Source organism: Cydia pomonella, chromosome 8 (assembly GCF_033807575.1).
Source record: "Cydia pomonella isolate Wapato2018A chromosome 8, ilCydPomo1, whole genome shotgun sequence".
Classification (NCBI taxonomy): Eukaryota; Metazoa; Arthropoda; class Insecta; order Lepidoptera; family Tortricidae; genus Cydia; species Cydia pomonella.
In genome coordinates, this window is record NC_084710.1 from 19140855 (window position 1) to 19163059 (window position 22205).

The window sequence follows — 22205 nt, forward strand, 5'->3', positions numbered from 1 at the left end:
TCATGTTATTTGAACCCTTTAGATTAGACTGTAAACCCATAAGACATTCACGGTTACCAAAATATAACATTTTTATTTACCTTCTTAGGTTCTATTCTGGCGCTTGCCCTACAAGAAATAAATCCCAATATTGTCAGTGTATACTCTATACTGTAGGCAATAGAATTGATTTGGCTTTGTTTAAATGATTGAAATTTCACCGAAGTTAATAAGTACTACCAAAGAGAATTAAATAGAGGTTTATTGTCAAAAAAAACTTTGTAGCGACGTAAATTTACTGCCATCTTTCGACACATAATTAAAATTTTTAGAACTCTATTTGACTTTGATTCTTATTCTTTTACTGATATGAGTTAAATTTGTTAACACATTCACTGCCGGGAACCCACCTGGTGGGCGCTCGTGAACTTTGTTCAGATGCCGGACAACCCGCTGGGCGGGTTGTTTTGTACGCAGCTATAGACCACCGGTTTCTGGGGTATTGCGCCGTTTTTTGTCTGGCAGTGAATGTGTTAAATATCAAAAAGTGGCGCCATCTAATAGATCAAAGGCCAAAGGTGTAGCAGCATCGTTCCGAGCGATGGCGCCATCATCTTTAGGTAGTGCCCGGTAAGATGGCGCCACTTTTTGATATTAAACACATTCACCGCTGAGCTACGGTCGTAGCCGATAACATAGGTTTCCCGGTATGTAGAGGAAATGCCTCGTAGAGGCAAAACGTCAACGTGTCGTGATTAGCGCTGAATGGGTTAATTGACATCGAAATTAAAATACACGCAATTTTTAATTGAACATTTATTTTCATAGCTATATGCATTATAATACAAGCAATTATTTAGCTCTCAGCAAACAACGATACATTTAAAATTTACGCAGCCGCACACATAATATGTTTGTGTATTACATATAAACAAACACAAATGACAAAAAATTAACATATACATAGAGGCCAATTTGAACGTATAACACTTATATGTTTACAGTTAAGAGTTTACTTTACATAGAGATAATTAATAAAATCATCATCTTCCTCGTGTCATCCCTGCTACGGCTCATGGACATAGGCCTCGGGTCCGCTTGGCAATCTATCCCTTGGGATAGATTATCTCTTGAGATAATTAATAAAATATTGCTTGAATTCTAAATATTGCCATAAATTATATCGCCAAGTACTATTGATATTAAGTAAAGCCAAATTTTATTTTTTAAATCAGTCAGATACATTTAAATCAATTTATTGGATCACACTAGGCAACGCCTGTCTCGTGACTCCGCGATTGCACATTTTTACATAATAATATATTTTTACCTAAAAATATTTGTATTGATATGCTTTTATATATTGCTTTCAAGAGATAAATCAGGAACAGTATAGATATATGAATGCAACTATACATAGGACACGTAAACTCCATAGGCTCATTTAGTTTTAAGTGCAAAACACTTGAAAAATTATAGGACACGACAAGGACACTTTTATCGGGGTGGCAACCTAAGAACAGTGCCTACGCTGGTGGTAATAAGTACCACCTACTTAATACGCGCAAGCGAGTTATCAAAGCGTATGTATAAAGAAAAAAATAAAATTAAACACGAGCATGATTTTAATGCACTACGATATGTAGCTATATTAAATAATGTTTATGCTAACTTATTCTAAAAGCGTTTTATACAGACTACAGGATCAGTAAGGCACTCGGTGCATAGCTTATTCTTACCTATAGGTAACGTACTATTTTTAGCACGACAAATCTTAAGCATATCGACCCACAAGCCACAAGGTCAAAGAGAATTAAGAAGACCAAAGAGTGCTCACTCCATACAACGGCTTTGATAGGTATCAAATAATAAATAATAGTAAGAGAGGTATGGGCATTGTGAATGTCATCTCGCTTTGTATGGTAGGGCACAGCACAGCGGATATCATTCCAGATCTAGAGCGGAGCTCAACTGGGAAGTACCTCCACCCTACAGAAAACCGCAGCCAACTAACACTAGACCCTACTCATAGTGTTGTGTTCCTGCCGGTGAGTAAGGTTGCCAGAGCTCAACGAGGGGGAATGCTAGGGTCGGCAACGCGCATGTGACTCCTCTGGAGTTGCAGGCGTACATAGGCTACGGAGACTGCTTACCATCAGGCGGGCCGTATGCTTGTTTGCCACCGACGTAGTATTAAAAAAAAAAAGCGCCAAGTAGCTGAACTCTCAGCTACTCGACAATAGAGGTCGCGGCAAACAAAAAGTCTAATGCTCAACGATTTTCAGCTAATATTATAACCAGAGTAAGCGTAAGAGTTGAAAATAGAGTTCCGGTTACTCTGGTTATAATATTACCTGAAAATGGTTAACTTTTCGTTCGTCGCAACATCTATTGTCAAGTAGCAGTACTGTACCCCTAGTGTAAATTTTATCGACATCATAACGTGACGAACGCGTTTGCGTTAAGTCTCATTTTGTATAGGATATTGAGTTTCCAAAACGTCCCGCTTGGCGCGCTCTTTCTAAATCACATACAAAATGAGACTAAACGCAAACGCGTACGTCACGTTTCGAAATCGAATTTATTTACACTAGGGGTACTGATAATTCCGCTACTCGATACTAGATATCGACTTCGAAAATAATAAGCGTTTTGGTACCAAAACTGATGTATGGAGTGAGCACTCTATGTACTTCTTATTTCTCTATGACAAGGTCTAGTTTTACGAACAAAATTAGACCGTATTTATAAAATCTAGGATTGTGTCATTATTAAAACAGATTGGGTCTTATAAGGTTATATTACATCTAATTGTATAATAATAATAGCATTTACTTGGCTTAATGGTATTGACAAAAGCAAAACGTGCCCATTAGTTTGACATCCAAAACAGATGGTGCTGTATTGCGCCATATGTTTTGTGGTCTGGTCATTGAATTGTCAAGCAATTGTCACATTTGACAATCAGAGACACCGCAAAATGTATGGAGCCGTACAGCGCCATCTCGTTTACCTGTCAAATTCGAAGCATGAAATTGTCTTAGATTTTACACATCTTACTCAATCGGTGTATCTTTGGTATTGTTAAAAAATACATAGAACATACGAAAATACAGCACTATAGATCGTGCCATCAACGATGACGCGCAGATTTGTCAAATCTAACCTTTAATAACATGACATTACTAGTCAAGGCATGCGTCTTCATGAATGACACGATCTATAATAGAGGTAATACTAACATAACAATGAAAATACTTTTTGAAATATCTATTTCCACCATCTTTAAGTACGTATGACGATATATTATAATATTGCCCATTATTTCAGTACTGCTGAAGATTGCAGATTTAAATATAGGTAAGTAACTGTTTTAATAAAAAGAAGTATTATATATTCTATATAAAAATATTTAGTACCTACACAAGGCTTCAGTAAAGGCACTGTATATAATAGAGGCAATAAGTTACGTGATATCTCTCAAAAGTAAAAAAAATTGTATGTTATTTATGTATTGCTTGAATGAAATATTTTTGTCATATGTACTAGGCACTTATCTTTATCGGCACCTTTATGTGTTCAACTTTATTTAAAAAGCACCTGCTGTGGAAAAAAAATAATAATAAAGAATTGAATTGAATTCGTGGCAATACTAAAAAAAATGCACAGGAGTTTCCTATAGATAAATTAAATAGTTGCAGAGCTGGCATCAAATCATATTTACGAGAATACATTGAAATAAAGTAAATAAATGAAACTTACGAAAATATTGCTAATATACATAATTGCTTTTCGAAGAAATTCTTAACCTATCTAATCGCAAATTGTTATTAATATCTTAATTATTGGAAATAGTTCCTAGATATATATCTATAGTGCGTAAGTTTTACGTTGGTGAAATTAACATTAATTTCTTAAATATTTATACTTTACACAAAGGAGCTTCAAAAATAACACATGGTCACAAACTAACACCATAATCGGAATCATCCAAAGATATAATCTAGCTGAATTACTAAAAACCCATACAAAGGAAAACTAAGACGCGTAAAGTGGTGTAAAATATTGTATCAAATATTTTGCACTACTTTACGCGTATGTTACAACCTTAAAATATGGCCAATTATTCGTTTTCAAAAATGATATGAAAAATCCACCAAAACCAACATTTCATGTAGGTACAGTCAAAGAATTTACTTCTTCTTTTAAATATGGCCTCCATCAAATCTATGATGATTTTGCCAATGTCAAGTCGTTTTTCGGTAGTTACTTTTAAGTGTGCTCGTAGAGCATGACGTTGTCCGGTAGTTGCTTTTAGTAAAGAGATAGCTGGTGATTAAAACATGGTTACCTAAACGCGTTTCAAGATTTTTAGTTTTTCATTAGCTGCACACTTCTACGTTAGTTCACTGCATAATAAGCTATCAATATTACCCTTTAAACAACATTAATGAGCAAAACACAAAAATAATATTCTCGAGACCTCTTCGCTATGAATCTCAACGACAACCCCAAGAATTTACTTTCAATACCTTGTCACAGCGACAACCAATATAAAAGTTGCTAAGGACTTCAAACCATACGTACGAAACGGTACTTGAAATTAAATTCCTTGACCGTATCATGACATGACGTCATACACTACATTTCTTTGACTTTACGTAATCTTGGAGCATGGTAGTGTTTCCGCCAAGACAAATGTATATTTGGTTTCTACAATTACCAAATTTACGGTGAAAGGATCAAAAATCCTCCTTGCTAGCAAAACCATCAGAAAAAGTTTAATTACCATATTTATTTATCGTTTTTGGCTTTAGAAAGAATTCCGCAGAAGTAAGCAACAGGGGATTGTATTCGGTAATAAATATTCTCGAGTAGCATGTATATTATTTACTATTTTCTTTATTATTACCGCATAAAGTGCTCAAGCACTGTAAAATTGGTTTAGAGCCTCATACTTACTTCTGATGATTTCTAATCTTAAAGACAAACGCTTATAAAATCATACTGACAACACAAACAATGCCCCCTATTACAACAGAAAGTCCAGGCTTTCTCCAGTCCGCAGAGCTTGTTTTACACTTCGGCTGTTTAGAGGGCAGCGTGTATGGAATGGTTTTGTTCATCATCCAGTAGTATACGTCCGTGAGGCCTTGGGCCTTCAGCTCGGGGCCGACCACGTCGCGGATTCGTTTGTTGTAATTGTTCAGCCAGGTTAGCTAGACAAATAAATAAATAAAAATATTATAGGACACAGAGTGAACTAATCCCCCAGTAACCTCAGTAAGGCTTGTGTTGTGGATACCTACTAATAGACGACTATATATAATATCAAAGAAAATTGATTGTAATAGAAGGTAAAGTCTGAGAAAACAACGTGCCCCTTAGTTTGACATCTAAAACAGATGCTGTATTGTGCCATATATTTTTCAGTCACTGAATTGTTACCGCAAAATGTGTGGAGCTGTACCAAATCGAAGCACGAAATTGTCTTAGATTTTACGCATTTTACTTAATGAATGTACCTATCTTTGATATTATATACGTACATAAAAAAAACATAACTAAATTTGTGATAAACTCACAAAATAAACCCCTTACCTTAAATAAAGCCTTTACCAGGAGTCGAACCCGGGACCTCCTGCTCCACACTACTCCTACTTATACAGAGAAATATTGTTATCACGTTAGCAAAAAATATTCGGTGAAAGGACAGATTTAATATAACGCCTTATTATAAACAAACTAAAAAAAGTAGGTGCACCTCTCAGGCAGTGCAGGTCTCACCATCGCATGTATGTATAGAAGAAATATTAATATCCATCTAAAAATCGTTTTTTATTCAGTAATTGTGCATCGGATTGATATTAAAGAGCTTGTACTAACCTCATACTCTGTGAGCATGGAAGTCTCGATAAGGTTACGCTCGAACGGCACCAAAGTAGCCTCAGTGAAGTACAAGTATTCGTTGGACTTGGCTCCCACTTCCAGTATGTTCCCCAGACAGATCCCGAACTTGCCCGGCTCGTACCATGCGGGCTCTGGAAACATCAATATAAGGTTTATCGAAGGAATAGACAACACATCAAATATAATAGAATAGAATAGAAATCAAAATCCAAAATCATTTATTGTCAGGAAACCAATAGCCACATTACCAATACCAGTAGGGGCATGTATATGTATACTTACCATATTGCAGTTTTGACGACATGAGCCTACCCAATGGTGCACACTACACTACCCTATGTTGTATTAACTCGTAAGCTTTAGAAATAAGTTGATTTATTAACAGCCAATTCAGTCACGTTTTTTGGAAGTTTATACACACCACGCTTTTATGGATTATGTCCTGTCTGCCGTCTTGGGTTGGTTAGAGCAGCTCTACCCCATTTTTCACGCGAAAAAGGCATTGTGCACTGGCTTAGCTGTCGATTTGCTGAAAATGCCCAGGATAGGTAACTAACTAGGAGTAGATACTAACCGACTGTAATAAAGTATCCTTCTGACAATGTGTACAGGTTCTTGTCTTGTCTGTAGTCGATGACTACGGGGTCTGTAATAAAACAAAAAATGTATAAAGTGTTAAATTGCGTTTAGCATATTAATTGTATGCATTATAATAACCATAAACTAAGTTTTTTATGGTGCAATACCGAAACGTCGCCTATGGCTGATTGTCTTTTTGTCTGTGGCCACTTCCTTCTGTCTTGTCTGCCTTTTGTGCTCGTCATGTATTTCTAAATGTAAATTTATTTCAATATACCAAAAGTCATGAGTGATTAATTGTATTATTTAAAAGCTCCGCTATCCCGCGCCGTTCTCGGTTCCCGGCTCCTGTCATCGTTGTACGTATCCTGCAAATCTTCATTCCACTCGATCTACGTGACCTCCAACAGGTTATGGGCCCAGTTTTATTGAAGAAACTACAAGAACAGCGAAAACTAATAAGAAAAGTACGTACACTTATTTGATATTTAATTCTTAACGCCATTTGTAACGATGGCCGGCGAAACAGAGCCGAATATTGTGACTGGGAACGGCGGCGGCCACGCGGTCGGCGGTGGCGCTGGCGCGTGCGCTAGCGGAGGCGCAGGCGGCGTGTCAAATCAACCTATTTCTACATTACCAACGCCTGCATATAATTCTGGCGTTCATATTGATAAATTGGAAGGAATCCAGAATTATAATACATGGAAATTTACCATGAAGATGGTCCTTACTTTGGAAAATTTATGGAGTTGTGTACTGGGCACTGATAATGATGCTCAGCGCGATCAACGAGCCTTGGCCAGGATTTGTTTAGCTATTAAAACGTCATGCTACCAATATGTTAGGGAATGTAACTCGGCAAAGGATGCTTGGGCAAGCTTATCAAAAGTATTTGAGGACAAGGGCCTGTACCGACGGGTGTTGCTGCTCAGGCGCTTACATCACATGGAGTCCAGCCAATTTTCATCTATGAGTGAATATATAGAGGCTGTGATGACTGTAGTCCAACAACTTGCTGATATTGGCAAGAATATCGACGACGGTGAGGTAGGCGAGCTGCTGCTGAGCGGTTTGCCCTCAGAATATGATGCTTTAGTCTCCAATTTGGAAACCGCCTGCATCACAGGTACTCTCTGCAGTGAGTTGGTTCGGTCGAGAATATTACAAGAAGAGTTCCGAAAGCAGACTGGTAGCAATGACTCATCAGGGGCTAATGCTGCTTTTTTATCCAAATCTAAGAAGAAAGTGTGTAACTTTTGTCGTAAAAGTGGACATGTGCGTGCAAAGTGTTACAAATTGAAACGTGATAAAAATGTGGCTAGTGGCGGTAACGATGATAAAACCTTTTTAGCTACTGCACTTATGGCTGTACATAATAATAATAATTTTTATTTAGATTCTGGATGTTCTGCTCACTTAACAAATGATCCTAATATATTATGTAATTTTAAAACATGTAATAATGCTATTACTATTGCAAACAACAAAAAATTACAATGTCAAGGAAAGGGTGACATCTCTGAATCTCATATTGTACTAAGCCGTTTAAAGAATGTTTTATATGTACCTGATGTTGCGACAAATCTTGTGTCAGTTAGTAAATTATGCAAAGAAGGTTTTAAATTGATTTTTGACAGCACTAAATGTTTAATTGTAGACAAGGCTACTGGCAACTGTATAGGCACTGCTTCTAATGTTAATGATTTATACAAATTGGATTTGAATGTAGGTGTGTGTCAGTCTGGTGTATCCTCGCAGGAAGTGTACTCTTCTATGTTCCTGTGTGATAGGCAGGAAGCACAGAGTACTAATGTTGCTGCTATGTCTGTGTCAGCTGAAACCTGGCATAGACGGCTTGGTCATCTGAATTTGCAAGGCATGTGTTCCTTAAAAGATGGTGCTGCTTCTGGTGTTATGTTTCAGAGTAAACGTCCCTTAGAAAGCTGCGTGGCTTGCCTGGAGGGAAAGTTGAGCGCTCAACCATTCCCCGTGGGTAAAGCATCACGAGCTAGCCAGCCCTTGGAATTAATTCATACCGATGTGGTCGGACCAATGCAAGAATGCAGTATTGGAGGTGCGAGGTACTTGGTCACGTTTACGGATGACTGCACAAGGAAGTCCTTTGGGTACCTACTCAAGAATAAATCTGAGGTATTCTCTAGTTTTATTAAATTCAAATCTCTTGTAGAGAAGCAGTTAGGTTTGCCGATAAAAGTTTTACGTTCTGATGGAGGTGGAGAATATTGCAACTCTAAATTTTCTGAATACCTAAGTAAAGAAGGTATAGTTCATCAAACAACTATCCCGTATACTCCCCAGCAGAACGGTATTTCTGAGCGTCTCGGAAGAACCCTTTTAAATAAAACTAGGTCTATGCTGCAAAATGCTAACTTAGATAAAAAATTCTGGGGAGAGGCTGTTATGTGTGCTATTTATTTAAAAAACAGGAGTCCTACAAGCGCTCTGTCAGGACTGACTCCAGAGGGCGCTTGGACTAAATCTAAGCCAGATCTCAGTCATTTGAGAGTATTTGGGTGTGTTGCATATTCCTTAATACCTGCGCAAAAACGCCAAAAATTGAATGCTAGAAGTAAAAAATATATTTTTGTTGGCTATTGCGAAAACTCGAAAGGGTATAGGTTACTTGACCCCTCTAACCCTACCAAAGTGGTTTTTTCCAGGAATGTAGCTTTTTTAGAAGACAAGTTTTATACAAAGACTAATGATGAATGTGATAAAATTTATAATAAGTTATCTTTTTATGAATGGTGTGATAATAATAATTATTCAAATCACCCTAATGACAGTAATTCTTCTAACATTATTAATAAAATAAATTCTAGTCATAATGATGAAGTGGTCATTCTAGATAATAATGAAAATAATTTAGGTTTATCAAATTCTAGTCGTGAAATAATTTTAAATAATTCTAAATCTAATCAAAATAATAAAGATAATGATATTAATCTCGATTCATCAATAGTTTCAGAGTTGGAGTACTGCACAGGCAGCGAAAGTGAGGCGAACTCTGCTGACTCGCTCCGTGGTGACGCGCATCTTGATGTGACGGCATCGTCCGAGGCGTCAGCTGGAGGGGAGGACATCAATCATCCCTTGACGCCTGTACTTAGTCAGCGCCCGGTGCGTAGTACTCGCTCAAAGCTTCCAACCAGGTATGAAGATTTTGAAACTGATCTCTCTCTCATGGCTCATTCATCACTTGATGAGCCTCAGTCTTATGAGGAAGCGGTATCTGGCACTGACAGCCATCACTGGCAAGCTGCCATGGAGTATGAGTACAACTCATTGCTTCAAAATAATGTTTGGAGGTTGGTAGATCGTCCGGTGGGAGAGCCAGTCATAAAATGCAAGTGGGTATACAAAACAAAATGCGACGCGTCTGGTAAGTTTGACAAGCACAAAGCCCGTCTAGTTGCCAGAGGTTTTACACAAGTGCACGGAGTAAATTATACTGACACTTTTAGTCCAGTTGTGCGACATTCTAGTATGCGCATTTTATTTTCGTTAGCAAACAAATTAAATTTAAATATTGACCACATTGATGTCACGACTGCTTTCCTTAATGGAGATCTCCATGAAACCATTTATATGGAGCAACCCCCCGGCTTTAACAATGGGGATAAAAGCAAAGTATGTCTACTGCTTAAGGGTATATATGGTTTAAAGCAAGCCAGTAGAATTTGGAACAATAAGGTACATGACTTGCTTTCTACCAATTCGTTTGTGCAGAGCAAATGTGAGCCCTGTGTCTATATTAAAAGGTCACAAAATGATCTTGTCATTATAGCCTTGTATGTAGACGATTTTTATTTGTTTTATAGTAGAGACAGCAGCAATTATAAAGAATTGTTAAAATTATTGGAAAGTAATTTCAATATAAAGAACCTTGGTCCTCTTAAGAATTGTTTAGGAATGAATGTCACTCGTGATAGGTCCAAGGGTATTTTAATTTTAGATCAGTCTGAATATATAAGGAAATTACTTGTCAAATTTGGAATGCAAAATTGTAAACCTGTCTCGACACCCATGTTGCCAAATAGTAAGCTTGTTATGCCTAAAGAAGGTCTTGATGATGATGTGTATAACTTTAGAAAGCTTATGGGTTCTCTTATGTACTTGTGCGTATGTACAAGGCCCGATATTGCATATTCCTGCAGTCAGCTATGTCAATTTAATAATTGTTTTGATTTAAGTCATTGGCTGGCAGCGAAACGTATATTAAGGTATTTGTCTGGGACAATTAATTGTGGTTTGGTATTTACAAAACATAATAATTGGAACTTGAATGCCTTTGCAGACGCAGATTGGGCTAATGACTGTACCGATAGAAAGTCCTACACCGGTTTTATAATTAAACTTGGTAACGATACAATCAACTGGGAATCCAGGAAACAGCGGTGTGTAGCACTTTCTAGCACAGAAGCAGAGTATTTGGCAATGAGCGATGCTTGTAAAGACATATGTTTTATCAAAAATTTCATATCAGAGATTATAAACATTGTACTGTGCATAAACTTGCATAATGATAACCAGAGTGCTCAAAAGCTTTTAGAAGTCAAAGAGTTTTGTCATAAAAGAACTAAACACATAGATTTACGTTATCATTATGTTAAAGATTTGGTAAGAAATAATTCTGTTTGTGTCACATATGTTCCTACTGAAAATATGATCGCTGATGTTTTTACTAAGGCTCTGGGTGCTACAAAACATAAAAAGTTTATTGAGGCTTGTAATGTAAAACAAATTTAGAATGTATGTGTATAATAAGCATAGTGTATAACTGTTTATTTGTAATTCTTGCTGTGAATTTATATACATGTTTAATGTTCTGCTTGCCGTTACTTATGCATGTTGTCAGTGTTACTCCATTATAAAGCATAAGAGGGCGTGTTAAATTGCGTTTAGCATATTAATTGTATGCATTATAATAACCATAAACTAAGTTTTTTATGGTGCAATACCGAAACGTCGCCTATGGCTGATTGTCTTTTTGTCTGTGGCCACTTCCTTCTGTCTTGTCTGCCTTTTGTGCTCGTCATGTATTTCTAAATGTAAATTTATTTCAATATACCAAAAGTCATGAGTGATTAATTGTATTATTTAAAAGCTCCGCTATCCCGCGCCGTTCTCGGTTCCCGGCTCCTGTCATCGTTGTACGTATCCTGCAAATCTTCATTCCACTCGATCTACGTGACCTCCAACATAAAGAAAATATGCACAAAACGACACATCTTGCCCCGTACGCCGGGCTTCACTCTATTTTTTTAGTACCCAAGTGGGCGCATGGCCTTGTAGCTCACGCGCGGCTCGAAGCTCATGTACTATCGGTCTTCACACGACAATTTTGTTAAGTGGGCGCCCGCCATTGGAGCCCGCGTAGCACGCCCCGTACGTCGGGCATTGCCCGTTTTTTGACTTATTAAGATAAGAAGATAAGGTAAGCCTTATCTTATGTTCACTGAAGCGCAAATTAGCTCAGCCTACCTTCTTTTCGATGATTGGCTGCACCAACGCCATATCCCGTGGGCCGCAGGTAGTCCTGCCTCGCCGCCCACAAGGGCGCGCGCGCGACGGGGTCGGCGTGCGCGGCCGGCAGCGCCGCCGGCGGCTGCAGGGTTGACAGAGCGGCGAGCGAGCGGAGAACTGTTGTGTAGGCGCGACGCTCACTGAGCTTGGGGTCACCGTAGTGGAGCGTGCGGGTCACCAAGGTTGTGCCCTCTGGAAACAAAGCCATTTATTTATTTGCAGTTATCTTACCCAGAAAGTTGACAGATGGACAGAGACAGGGGTCACTGATTGCTTGCTCTAATCTTATCTAAAAAGAACTATTAGCAGTATTACGTACTTATGTACAGTCAGCTGCAGAGATAGTTGACACCCCCTGCAAATAAATTTATATGCAAGAGGGTCAGTTATCTCTGCAGCTGTCTGTATCTAGTGCATGATGGTCGTGGTGCCTACCTACATCTGCCAGTTGAACTACAAACTGGCACGTTTTTAGAATCGATAAGAAACAGCAAAAATGTGTTGCAGCAGCTATTATGTACTGTATCCCAAACTGTATCACAATCGTAGTATCGCTGAACACCTGTCGGTTCGACTGCAACGTGGCGCGGTAGTCAGGTTGGGCCCCGCTCGCGCTGAACGCCACGCGCGTGCGCATGGTCGGACCCACGTAGTTGGCCCTTTTAATGATATAGCAATAAGATGCTGACAAATAAATTGCACACAAGTAGACAGGCGAAAGAAACTCTCCCGGAACTGAACTACAAGCTCACCAAAACACTACTGAAAACACCCAGACAACAACTACGCAAAATAGTAAGATTAATTACAGGACATAACACACTACACAAACACCTGCATAACATAGGTAAGACAGACAGCCCCATGTGCAGAGGGTGCATGGAGGAGGAGGAAACAGCAAAACATATTCTTCTAGAATGCAAACAGGTAGAAGTATACAGGAACAAATATTTAGGAACGCCGAACACACTGAAAGAGGTATTTAACAACCTGAAAACACTGTTAGGTTTTGTAGAGGAGCTGGGGTGGCTAGAGTAGCGCTACCTCGTTTTTTATGCAAAATAGACACAATGGATGTCGAGTTACGGAAACGACCTTGAAAAACTAACTAAGATGCTGACAATAGTGAAGTACTATACCTATGTACTGTCCGCCAGACTGTATCACAAGCGTAGTATTGCTAAACACTTGTCTGTTCGACTGCAACGTGGCGCGGTAGTCAGGGTCGGCGCCGCTCGCGCCGAACGCCACGCGCGTGCGCATCGCCGGGCCCACGTAGTTGGCCTGCGTGGCACGGGTCACGTCTACCTTCATGGCTACAGAGATCTCGGATTGGCCTTTTACCTGAAATAATATAGTTGTTGAGTTAGAAAATCAGTATTCCTAAACATAAATAACTACATGTTATGGCCGGCCCCATATAGTTGGCCTGCGTGGTGCGCGTCAGAGATCACGGTCTGGCCCTTTAACTAAAGTAAAAATGTTGCATTGTTGATTTTGAATAACCATAAATATGATAAAATAACGACTTTCATTATTATATTCTCATTATTCAGGTATCTTAAATCCTGTGATCCGTACCATTCCCTGTAGGTAACTGATCAGCGTGCACATCGCGACAGCATCTCTCAAATGCGCCTTCCTCATACACTTCACTTCGGCGTTCGTCTTCTGCGCTTTCAGGTACATAATTGGCGACAGCACGTAGAAGCCACGCGCCCGCGGCACGCTCTGGGCGATGGCGGCTGAGGCGCCTTTCTGGAACGTTCCTCCAGAGGGGATGAGCACCTTGGCGTCGGTAATGCGGCGGAGGTCCGTATAGATCATGGAGTAGTCCTTTATGCTGAAAATACATGATGCTTCGTTACAAAATATTTGTTTTAGAAGAGGGCAAAACTGTTTAAATACCCAAGCAAGGGAAAGATTCCAAAATTGAACCACGAGCGTAGCACAGTGGAATCTTGAGTGTTGCGAGGGTTTCAAGGCATGACGGCTTTAAACAAACTTTGCTACCGAGAGAAACACAAAAATGTTTACTGCACCACCGCGAGGAAAAAACAAAACAATTACAAATCAAATCGAATTGAACATTGTTAAATATTTATCATTCAAAACCAGTACTTAAAAGTCAAGTTTACCATCATGGGGAAATATCTCAAAATTTGCATCAATATACTTTGCACTTCTTGTGAATAAAATGCATCCTTCTCATCCGTTTTAGAAGAACAAAAAGAGCCTTTACAAGGTGGTGTGGTAAACATTTTTATCTTTATTTTTCAGTGAAGGATGAGTATAAGTAGCCAAATATGATGTCTTCGCTGTGAAATATGATGGACTTCACAACAAAACCGCTTAATCCTTGTAGTCACAATGCACAAGTTGCACAACACATCGTTTTAAAAAAATATACATATTTAACAATCACTTAAGCAAGCAGCAGACACGGTACATTTTTGGCACATGAAACATTTAGGATGACTCACGCTAGAACAGACCAGGCTCGGGACGAGGCTTCCGACATTTCTTTTTTTATGACCACGTGATGTTTTCTATGGAAAACTAGGCTAAGAAGTTCGCAAATTGCGGGCATTTTTCTCTGTCACTCTACATAATTACGCCTTCAATGGAGTAAAAAAAAGATCCCCGCAATTTGCGAATTTCGGTTTTCGCGGTAGGCTCCCTGAAGTATCGGACGCCCCGGCCGGGGCCCGGAGCGTTGTAGTGTGAGTCATCCTTTAAGCGAATAAATACTGGACCACGACGACGATTATTACTATCGACACGTTGTTCGAACACAACCGTAGAACAAACATTGTGCAATGTACAGCCATTATAATACTGGATAGGTTACATTGAGATAACATAGATTCCACCGCATTTAGCCGGCCACAGATATATAGCACGTCATGGATGACTCATGCTAGACCGGGCCGGGCCCGGTCCGAGGCGTCCAACACGTCATTTTCGATGACGGCGATCGGTGATAATATGGTACTTTCCACAGAAAACGAAGCGCCGGAAGCTCCGGCACGGACCTGGCTCGGTCAAGCGTGAGTCATCCTCTATAGTGTTACGAACTTTGTATGACAGCCGTTTCTTACACACTCGTTCACTGTCCAATATGAATCCCAGACGTACGTCCTGAGTAATGGTAAGAAGAAGTTAATTTTTGGAATTTTTGCCATCAACTTTTTGCATCACAATTTCTATTGAAATTATTGAGTAAATCTTATTTATAGACAGCAGTAATCAAATCTGTTACATTTTAATCGTCAACCCAGGAAACCGGAGGCATTGCACCAATATTTCGGCCTCTTAAGAGTTTTAAGTTAGCTTGGCAATTAATGCTAAATAAATGAAAATGCTGAAACAGACTTCTCTGCTTGAAGAAAAAAGAGAGTACAATAAGAGTCCAACAAGTAGGTACAAGTGAAGTGACAAACCTGGTACAATTGTTGTTATGAACCGGGCAGTTATAGACCGCCAACGCCTCACGTACAGGCATGGACAGTTTGCCCTGCGGCACGTACACCTTCAGATCCCTGGTGATGAAAGAAAATAGCAAGAAGTTATGCCTTAAACACGTTACGACTAAAAGTGGCGAAAAAAGTCTGGCTCTCGTCAAAGGACTAGTAAATAAAGACGGCTAGGCTTCGAGCAACACAGGGAAAGAAGTCGGCATTCATACTATTTCCCCTCTGCCAAAGCATTGGCTCAACTGTGCCTATGGCGGTGCATGTTGTGACTCGTCCGTACACAAAAAGAGATCGAGGTGTGCAAGATTTGTCTTTGACGTGTGTCATTTTCTATGTATTTGTGTCGTCATTACAGATTGGATTTTGCTCCTCCCTTCGACGTGTCGGAAGCCGGTGTTGCTCGAAGCGGCTACGTATTCAGATGAAATAAAATAGTATGTCCTTCATTTTAATCTAGCCAGGATTACTCCCTTTACAAGAATTTTAAAAAGTCACTTGTATATGTATAGTGTAACAAAGTGTTGAAGATAGGTTCAAATAACCAACTGCTTCACCGAGCGCCGTTACCACCATGGCGTTGATAAGTACAGTCGCCATCAGATATATTGGAGCGGCCAGGGTGCTCACAAATATCTGAACACGCCTCTATTGTCAAGACGTTAGAGTGCGTGTTCAGATATTTTTGAGCACCTTGGCCGCTCCGATATATCTGATGGCAACTGTACACGAGAGCTCATAGTTACAGGACAATGAACCTACCTAGTGCTAACAACGACGAAGGCCTTTAACAGCGGTGCGTACGGTAGATCTCGTCCACGCACGTTCAGCAGCCAAGCTACCTCGTCGAGAGCCGTCACCACCATGGCGTCGGCCCCGAGTACGCGGAGCTCGTTGCGCACGAACGATACTTTGTCTCGCCAACTTAGGCCTTGAGAAAAAAAGAGAAATCAGTGACTTCACAGAAACGATAAGAAACAATTTTATGAGGACTATCAAGGGATAGTATTAGATTCTGACCGCGGTACATTGGCACTTCCATGAGTGTCAAGTGGATGCAGAACTTAGCGTGATTGGAGTCTAAGTAATTGATATAAACCTTCTGGAAAATTTTACAGGAAAAGAAAGAAAGAAAGTTTTCATTTATGTAATTGAAAGTTTCGTTTTCCAATCATAAAATTTCAGAAATTTCCTTCGTTAGGTACATCATATTATGAAACTGTTAATAGTAAACCTGTGCAATCGTTTTGATGCAAGCTAGCAACAATCCTCGAAGGCTCAGGACGTCGTCGTTCCGGCTCCGTCTCCTCGTTCCACAGCTGGTCTAGCAAAGTCGGCACGTGGACCAGAGATATCCCGCTTGGCTGCAAGCCCGTGGCCAATGCTGACCATTCGGATATGGAGACAAGGCGCGCGTCGGCGCCAACGCGACCGGTGTGGCCGATGCGGGTCTGTAAAGTTAGATTTGTGTTTATTTATCAGTAGGTAGGTAGTCACTAAGAGCAGGGTAGAATGTAGTAGAGATTGGACCTGGGGAACCACGGCACGATGTTGTGGCTACTGGGCTAGATCAGCTTTGTTTGACCCAAGGAACAATTGTGCCTGAGACGAAACTGCACTACACTTATTCACTCCACTATACCTAATAGTTTCGGAATGTTTGAGTGAAACCATTATTATCCGTTTTTTTTTATGTTATGACTAATGACCCTCAGTAGCCTGATGATAATAGTTTGATTTCACAGCCCTTATCAACGAAATATTAGCACATGCTATTAGGGAAAGTAAAACAATAAAGTCTGACATGGGGTTAATGAGGTGGCCAGCCCATGGCCCGAGCGCAACCGTGACTCATTTAAATTGGCAATCAAGATTTAGCGCAACCCTTTTCAAGACACAAAACGTTGGAGTTAGGTAAACGTCACCCATCATAAGTATTTAAGAATTTAGTGCAGTAGATTTAGAGTCGCCAGAGTCATCAGCGTCTATCACGAGATTCACAAGCCAAGAGCAGGACAGCGCAGCCCTTACTCTTCCCACATCGCCACTTGAAACGAAACACAGACCGCCGCCTCGCCATGTGCGAGAACTGCAGCCTTCCCTACCACATCCCACTCCTGTAACTAGGCAAACTGACTACCGTAGATCCTTACCGCAATCCACTCTGCAATGTTAGGCTGGCCAGAGTCATCAGCGTCTATCACGAGCCATGAGCAGGACAGCGAAGCTCTTGCTCTTCCCACATCACCACTTGAAACCCATACTGCCGCCTCGCCTTGTGCGAGAACTACGGCCGTGCCTGCTCCGTCCCATCCACTGATGTATTGAAGGCGTCGTTCGTCCGCTGGCGGTTCCTCGCTCTAGAAAACATTGAATATGAAACTTGGAGCAGTTAGAACCTTCTTGAAGACTGTAGAACTGGAGTCATATGACAATCGTTGACAGAAAACGCCCATTGAAAGTGAAATAATGTATAAAAACGATCACGTGACTTGTAATGACGTTCCGTTGTCATCTTGGCTAAGCCCCCTAGTGGGAACCGTGCAGAAATATTTATTTCGAAGAGTAATAGACCCTGGAACCCGAGAACTAATGTGGTAAATGGACAATGCAAGTGGTTCACAAAAAAGAAACACTTTTCTGTATTTTGAATGCTGTTTGGCAGAGGTTAGCTGAAGTGCAGAGAATTTATGACAACGTGCTTTATGTTGGACATAAAAACGATTGTGCAGCTAGTCTGATTACTGTAGGCAATGTAATGCACTAAAAACTGCGATCTACCTATTTTGATTGAAAGTGACTTGACAAGTAAGTATGCGACGTATTACAGAAAGTAACTTCCCAAGAATGTGACTTACTTCTCCTCTCCTAAAGATGTGATCCAGTGATTAAGGCATCATCAAGGTAACAGAGGGCCTATCACGAAAAACGAAAAACGAAATACCGTTATTTGCCTCTATCACTCTTGCAAATTTAGGCGGGAAATTCAATATTCGTTTTACGTGGAGGGGCCTTAGATTCTACTTTTTGCTAGTCTACGTACCAAATGCTCATCACTGTAGAACACCAGGAACGCATCAAAGAAGTTGCTCATCTGGGTATACATTGTATCCCTCATCGCTCTCCTCAGCCGTTGGAGCGGACTCGTACTGACGTCATCAGGGCACGTGATGGAGGGTTGCTGGTTCTCGGTAGGGGTAGGGGGTAGGGTAGGTAGCGTCGGTGCGGAGGTCGTGGTCGTCACGTTGGCGGTACGGAGCGCGCCGTGACATGCTGAAAAGATAAATAAATATCACTATGTTGACGAGGAGCAGAAGTATCTCACACATTTCCCAAGATTGTCCATCTACTCGGTTATACTGGAGGCTCCCCAGAAGACCTGATAAAATGAAATGACAAAGCTGTACATTTAATTAATTATTTAGAGTAAATTCATCATTTCTCTGTATCTGTTATTTACTGTAGAGGAATAATTAAATAATGGATAACATGGACTCAGGAGTTTTTGGTTTGTCAGGCGTATTAGATATTTTCAAGGGAGAAATTCAGATTCAGTTCATCTGACACTTTTTTATAGGGTAAAGGCACCAGTGCTCAGCCATGCACCAGTGGTCAGCCTTTCTTGCTTATTTTTGCTTGTAAAAATCAAAGTTTTTCAGATTTTCATGCCAAAAGTAGGTGATATTATAGATTGATAAAGTATGAATTGAAAAGTAACTTAATTTTTAAAAGAATTGCCTGGCATAAACCACAACACTACTTCAAAGAAGTGCTATCTTCTGACATGAAGGGATATGTGATATGCGCCATTTTTTTTGGAGCGTCACATGGTATTTTGATCAGACGTTAGCAGCCGAAATGTGATATTTTTTAAAAGAATGTGCACTGCTTCACATAATGAACACTTAATTTATCTGGAAAAAGTAAAAAAAATAATATAAATCCATATTAAAATAACATTTTTAAGGGGGCTGCCAATTGGGAACTACTTTTTTGTACAAAATCCAATAGTCAGCCACCCCTGGCCGACTACAGCTAGGGCAGTAATTTTAAAAAGGTCGTAAACCCAGAAGTCAGCCGAGGGAGGCTGACTATAGGTTTCAAGATGTTTTTTATTTTCAAATGCAATGTAAGTCGTTAATTCAAGCACCTTTAAATATTTAAATTATTATGATTTTATTTGATTGAAATACATCTAATACCCAGTAGTCATCCTGTGGCTGACCACTGGACACTGAAATCACGGAACTCAGAACCCAATAGTCAGCCGTTAAAATGGGATGGCTGGACACTGGGTACTTAAAGGCTGTGTATTGGTACACAGGGGGCTGATTACTGGCAAAAATGCCCTTTCATTATATTTAATGAAATATTTCCAATAGCTTAGTTAAATTACGTTTTATTCTTTATAAAAATTTAACTTTATTAAATTATTGAAGAGTAAAAACATTCATAATTCTTATTGGTCAATTAGTGGGGCAAATGAGACGTTCTTGAACATAGAAATTTCGTAAAAAGGCTGACTACTGGTGCCTTTACCTATGTATAAATGATTTATTTTATAAATTCACAATATAAATAACGAATAATCGTGTAAAATCTACCACTCTCTAATGGCTCTAGGGGTATGTTGCACAAATACAAGATTAAGATTATTTTGATTGTCCTGATTGAGATGATTAGATTGATTGAGAAAAAGTGACGGCCTTCACCACTGGAGGGCTTTGTCACTTTTTCTTATGTACATCTATTTCAGTTTATAATTGTCGTGAACCTTTTAAAAACAAAATTACAATATGGACGTAATGTGGCTTGCAGTTCATGCAGCCTTCGAACGCAGCCTGAACCTGTGTTTATATTGCTTTTTCACGACGTCCTTTTTTACAAACCGACTTCGGCCCTATACCTTTGTAGGGCACCATGCGTATTATTATCATTGTCACAGTTACGCAATACACAACCATTACCTATACAATATAATAAATATGGGGTAGTCTGGCTTCGAATACGCGACATTGCCGTCCCCCTCGTTAATTCTATAAAAGCCCCTCAAGAAGGAGAAAGCGGCTAGCGACAGCGGCGTTCCCGGCGCGGGAATCTACCAGGGTAACATAAAGTAAGCGGAGCGCGCCAAGACGAAAGCTCCTCTAAAGCTCGCGCGAGCGACAAGGATAACAACGGGTGCGTGTTTCCCTCTCGTTTTCGCGCTGGGTATTCCTTTTTTTGCTCCCCTTGCATTAGGGGCGTGGCCGCGTCAGTTCACGGGGCATTTCAAAACAATTTATGAAGCTTTCTTCTGAGTTTTTAGTCAATGGGTATTAACAACGATGATATATTATCCTTGCCTTAACAAAAATAAATAAATAAATTTTTACAATCGTAAATAGATCTTTCACCAATCAAATGCAATGGGATGAAAGTTCATTGCCCGATGAGGTACCCAAGGGATGTGAATTCTATTGGAATGACGTCAACAAGTAGCAGGACTTCAGAGGTTGTAAAGAGTCCTTTCTTCCTTACATCGTAAGTTTAGTAAGGAAGGGGCAATCCTCCCACGCGCCTTGAAACCATCGCGGTGACGTTGGCATACACTAAGGCAGCATAAAAGAAAAGATAAACATTTTGGAATTTTAACATGCAATTGTCGCATTTATCAATATTAATATGTAAAGATATGACAAGAAAATGCATACATAAATGATAAATGACATGTAACTTAATCGTAAAGATACCCTTAAACTACGTCATTTATAAACAACAAAAAAGAAAAGAAATCTTTGGGCCCTCAGGTCCGACGGTATTCCCAAAGGGACGAAATATCCTGCGAGTTACCAAGGCATCATATTAATGTAAGAGGCTGTTAGTCCTGCCTCAAGGATACTCAAGGATACGGCCAACGACCGCCGAGCCGACCGCCCCTTCGACATTGCAATGCACGCACAATACAATAAAAACACAACGGCCGTATGTGCATTTACAACTGGTGCGGAGGTAGGACGTATTGAAAGTTATAATGCAATGCACGCGCAACACAATAAAAACACAAAAGCCGTATGTGCATACATAACACGTACGGAGATAGGACGTTTTGAAGGTTAGAGGTTATGAGTCATGAGTGAGACGGAGAATGTTGCAAATACGCGAGTGTGAGATAAATTATGTGACAGTAACCGCTGATAACACACAAGTGCAAGTAGGTAAATTGCAGTTGCTTATTTATTTCCTTTTTTCATTTGTTTTTAATTATCTGAATTATCTATACATATATAGATAAAAGACATTTACATTTATTTAATTTAAGTAGTCTATTATATCGGATTACCGGTAGATCGTGCTCTACCAACGAACTCTACCGAGTCCTCTCTATTGGCCTCTATAAACGTTACGTGTTTTGAACCAAAATAATTTCCTCATAAGTAATGTGAAAAGCAGTATGCGTCACATGGTAGGGTAGCAAAATTATTTCCATCTTGGGCGTAACACACTTGAATCCCTCACTACGCTTACAATTCCATTTTAGAATCGCGAGAATAGCGAGGATATTTTAGAATCCTACGCTTCGTTTAGGATTCAATGTACGCCCTCACCGTAAATACCTCTATTGCACCTTGTGACTAGTGACACAATCTACTAGTTTTTTGAAATTGTACTAAGACAAGAGAGCCATCACATACAAAATTTCCACCTTATCTAATTTCCTTATATTAAAATATT

General features: G+C 39.8%; 1 protein-coding gene across 1 annotated transcript in view; it reads right to left on the reverse strand.

Annotated features, from left to right (window-relative positions):
• Window positions 1-780: 780 nt before the first annotated feature.
• The window catches only part of LOC133520782 (xaa-Pro aminopeptidase 1), a 74173-nt gene continuing 52748 nt past the window's right edge, over window positions 781-22205 (reverse strand). The window contains exons 2-12 of the mRNA XM_061855440.1: window positions 18535-18764; window positions 17645-17851; window positions 16726-16942; window positions 16254-16422; window positions 15462-15560; window positions 13600-13861; window positions 13158-13362; window positions 11977-12210; window positions 6464-6535; window positions 5866-6020; window positions 781-5198 (exon numbers count right to left, since the gene is read on the reverse strand). Of these exons, the coding sequence (XP_061711424.1) occupies window positions 4974-5198; window positions 5866-6020; window positions 6464-6535; window positions 11977-12210; window positions 13158-13362; window positions 13600-13861; window positions 15462-15560; window positions 16254-16422; window positions 16726-16942; window positions 17645-17851; window positions 18535-18764 (2075 nt within the window). The 3' untranslated portion in view covers window positions 781-4973. The remainder of the gene's footprint in view (window positions 5199-5865; window positions 6021-6463; window positions 6536-11976; window positions 12211-13157; window positions 13363-13599; window positions 13862-15461; window positions 15561-16253; window positions 16423-16725; window positions 16943-17644; window positions 17852-18534; window positions 18765-22205) is intronic.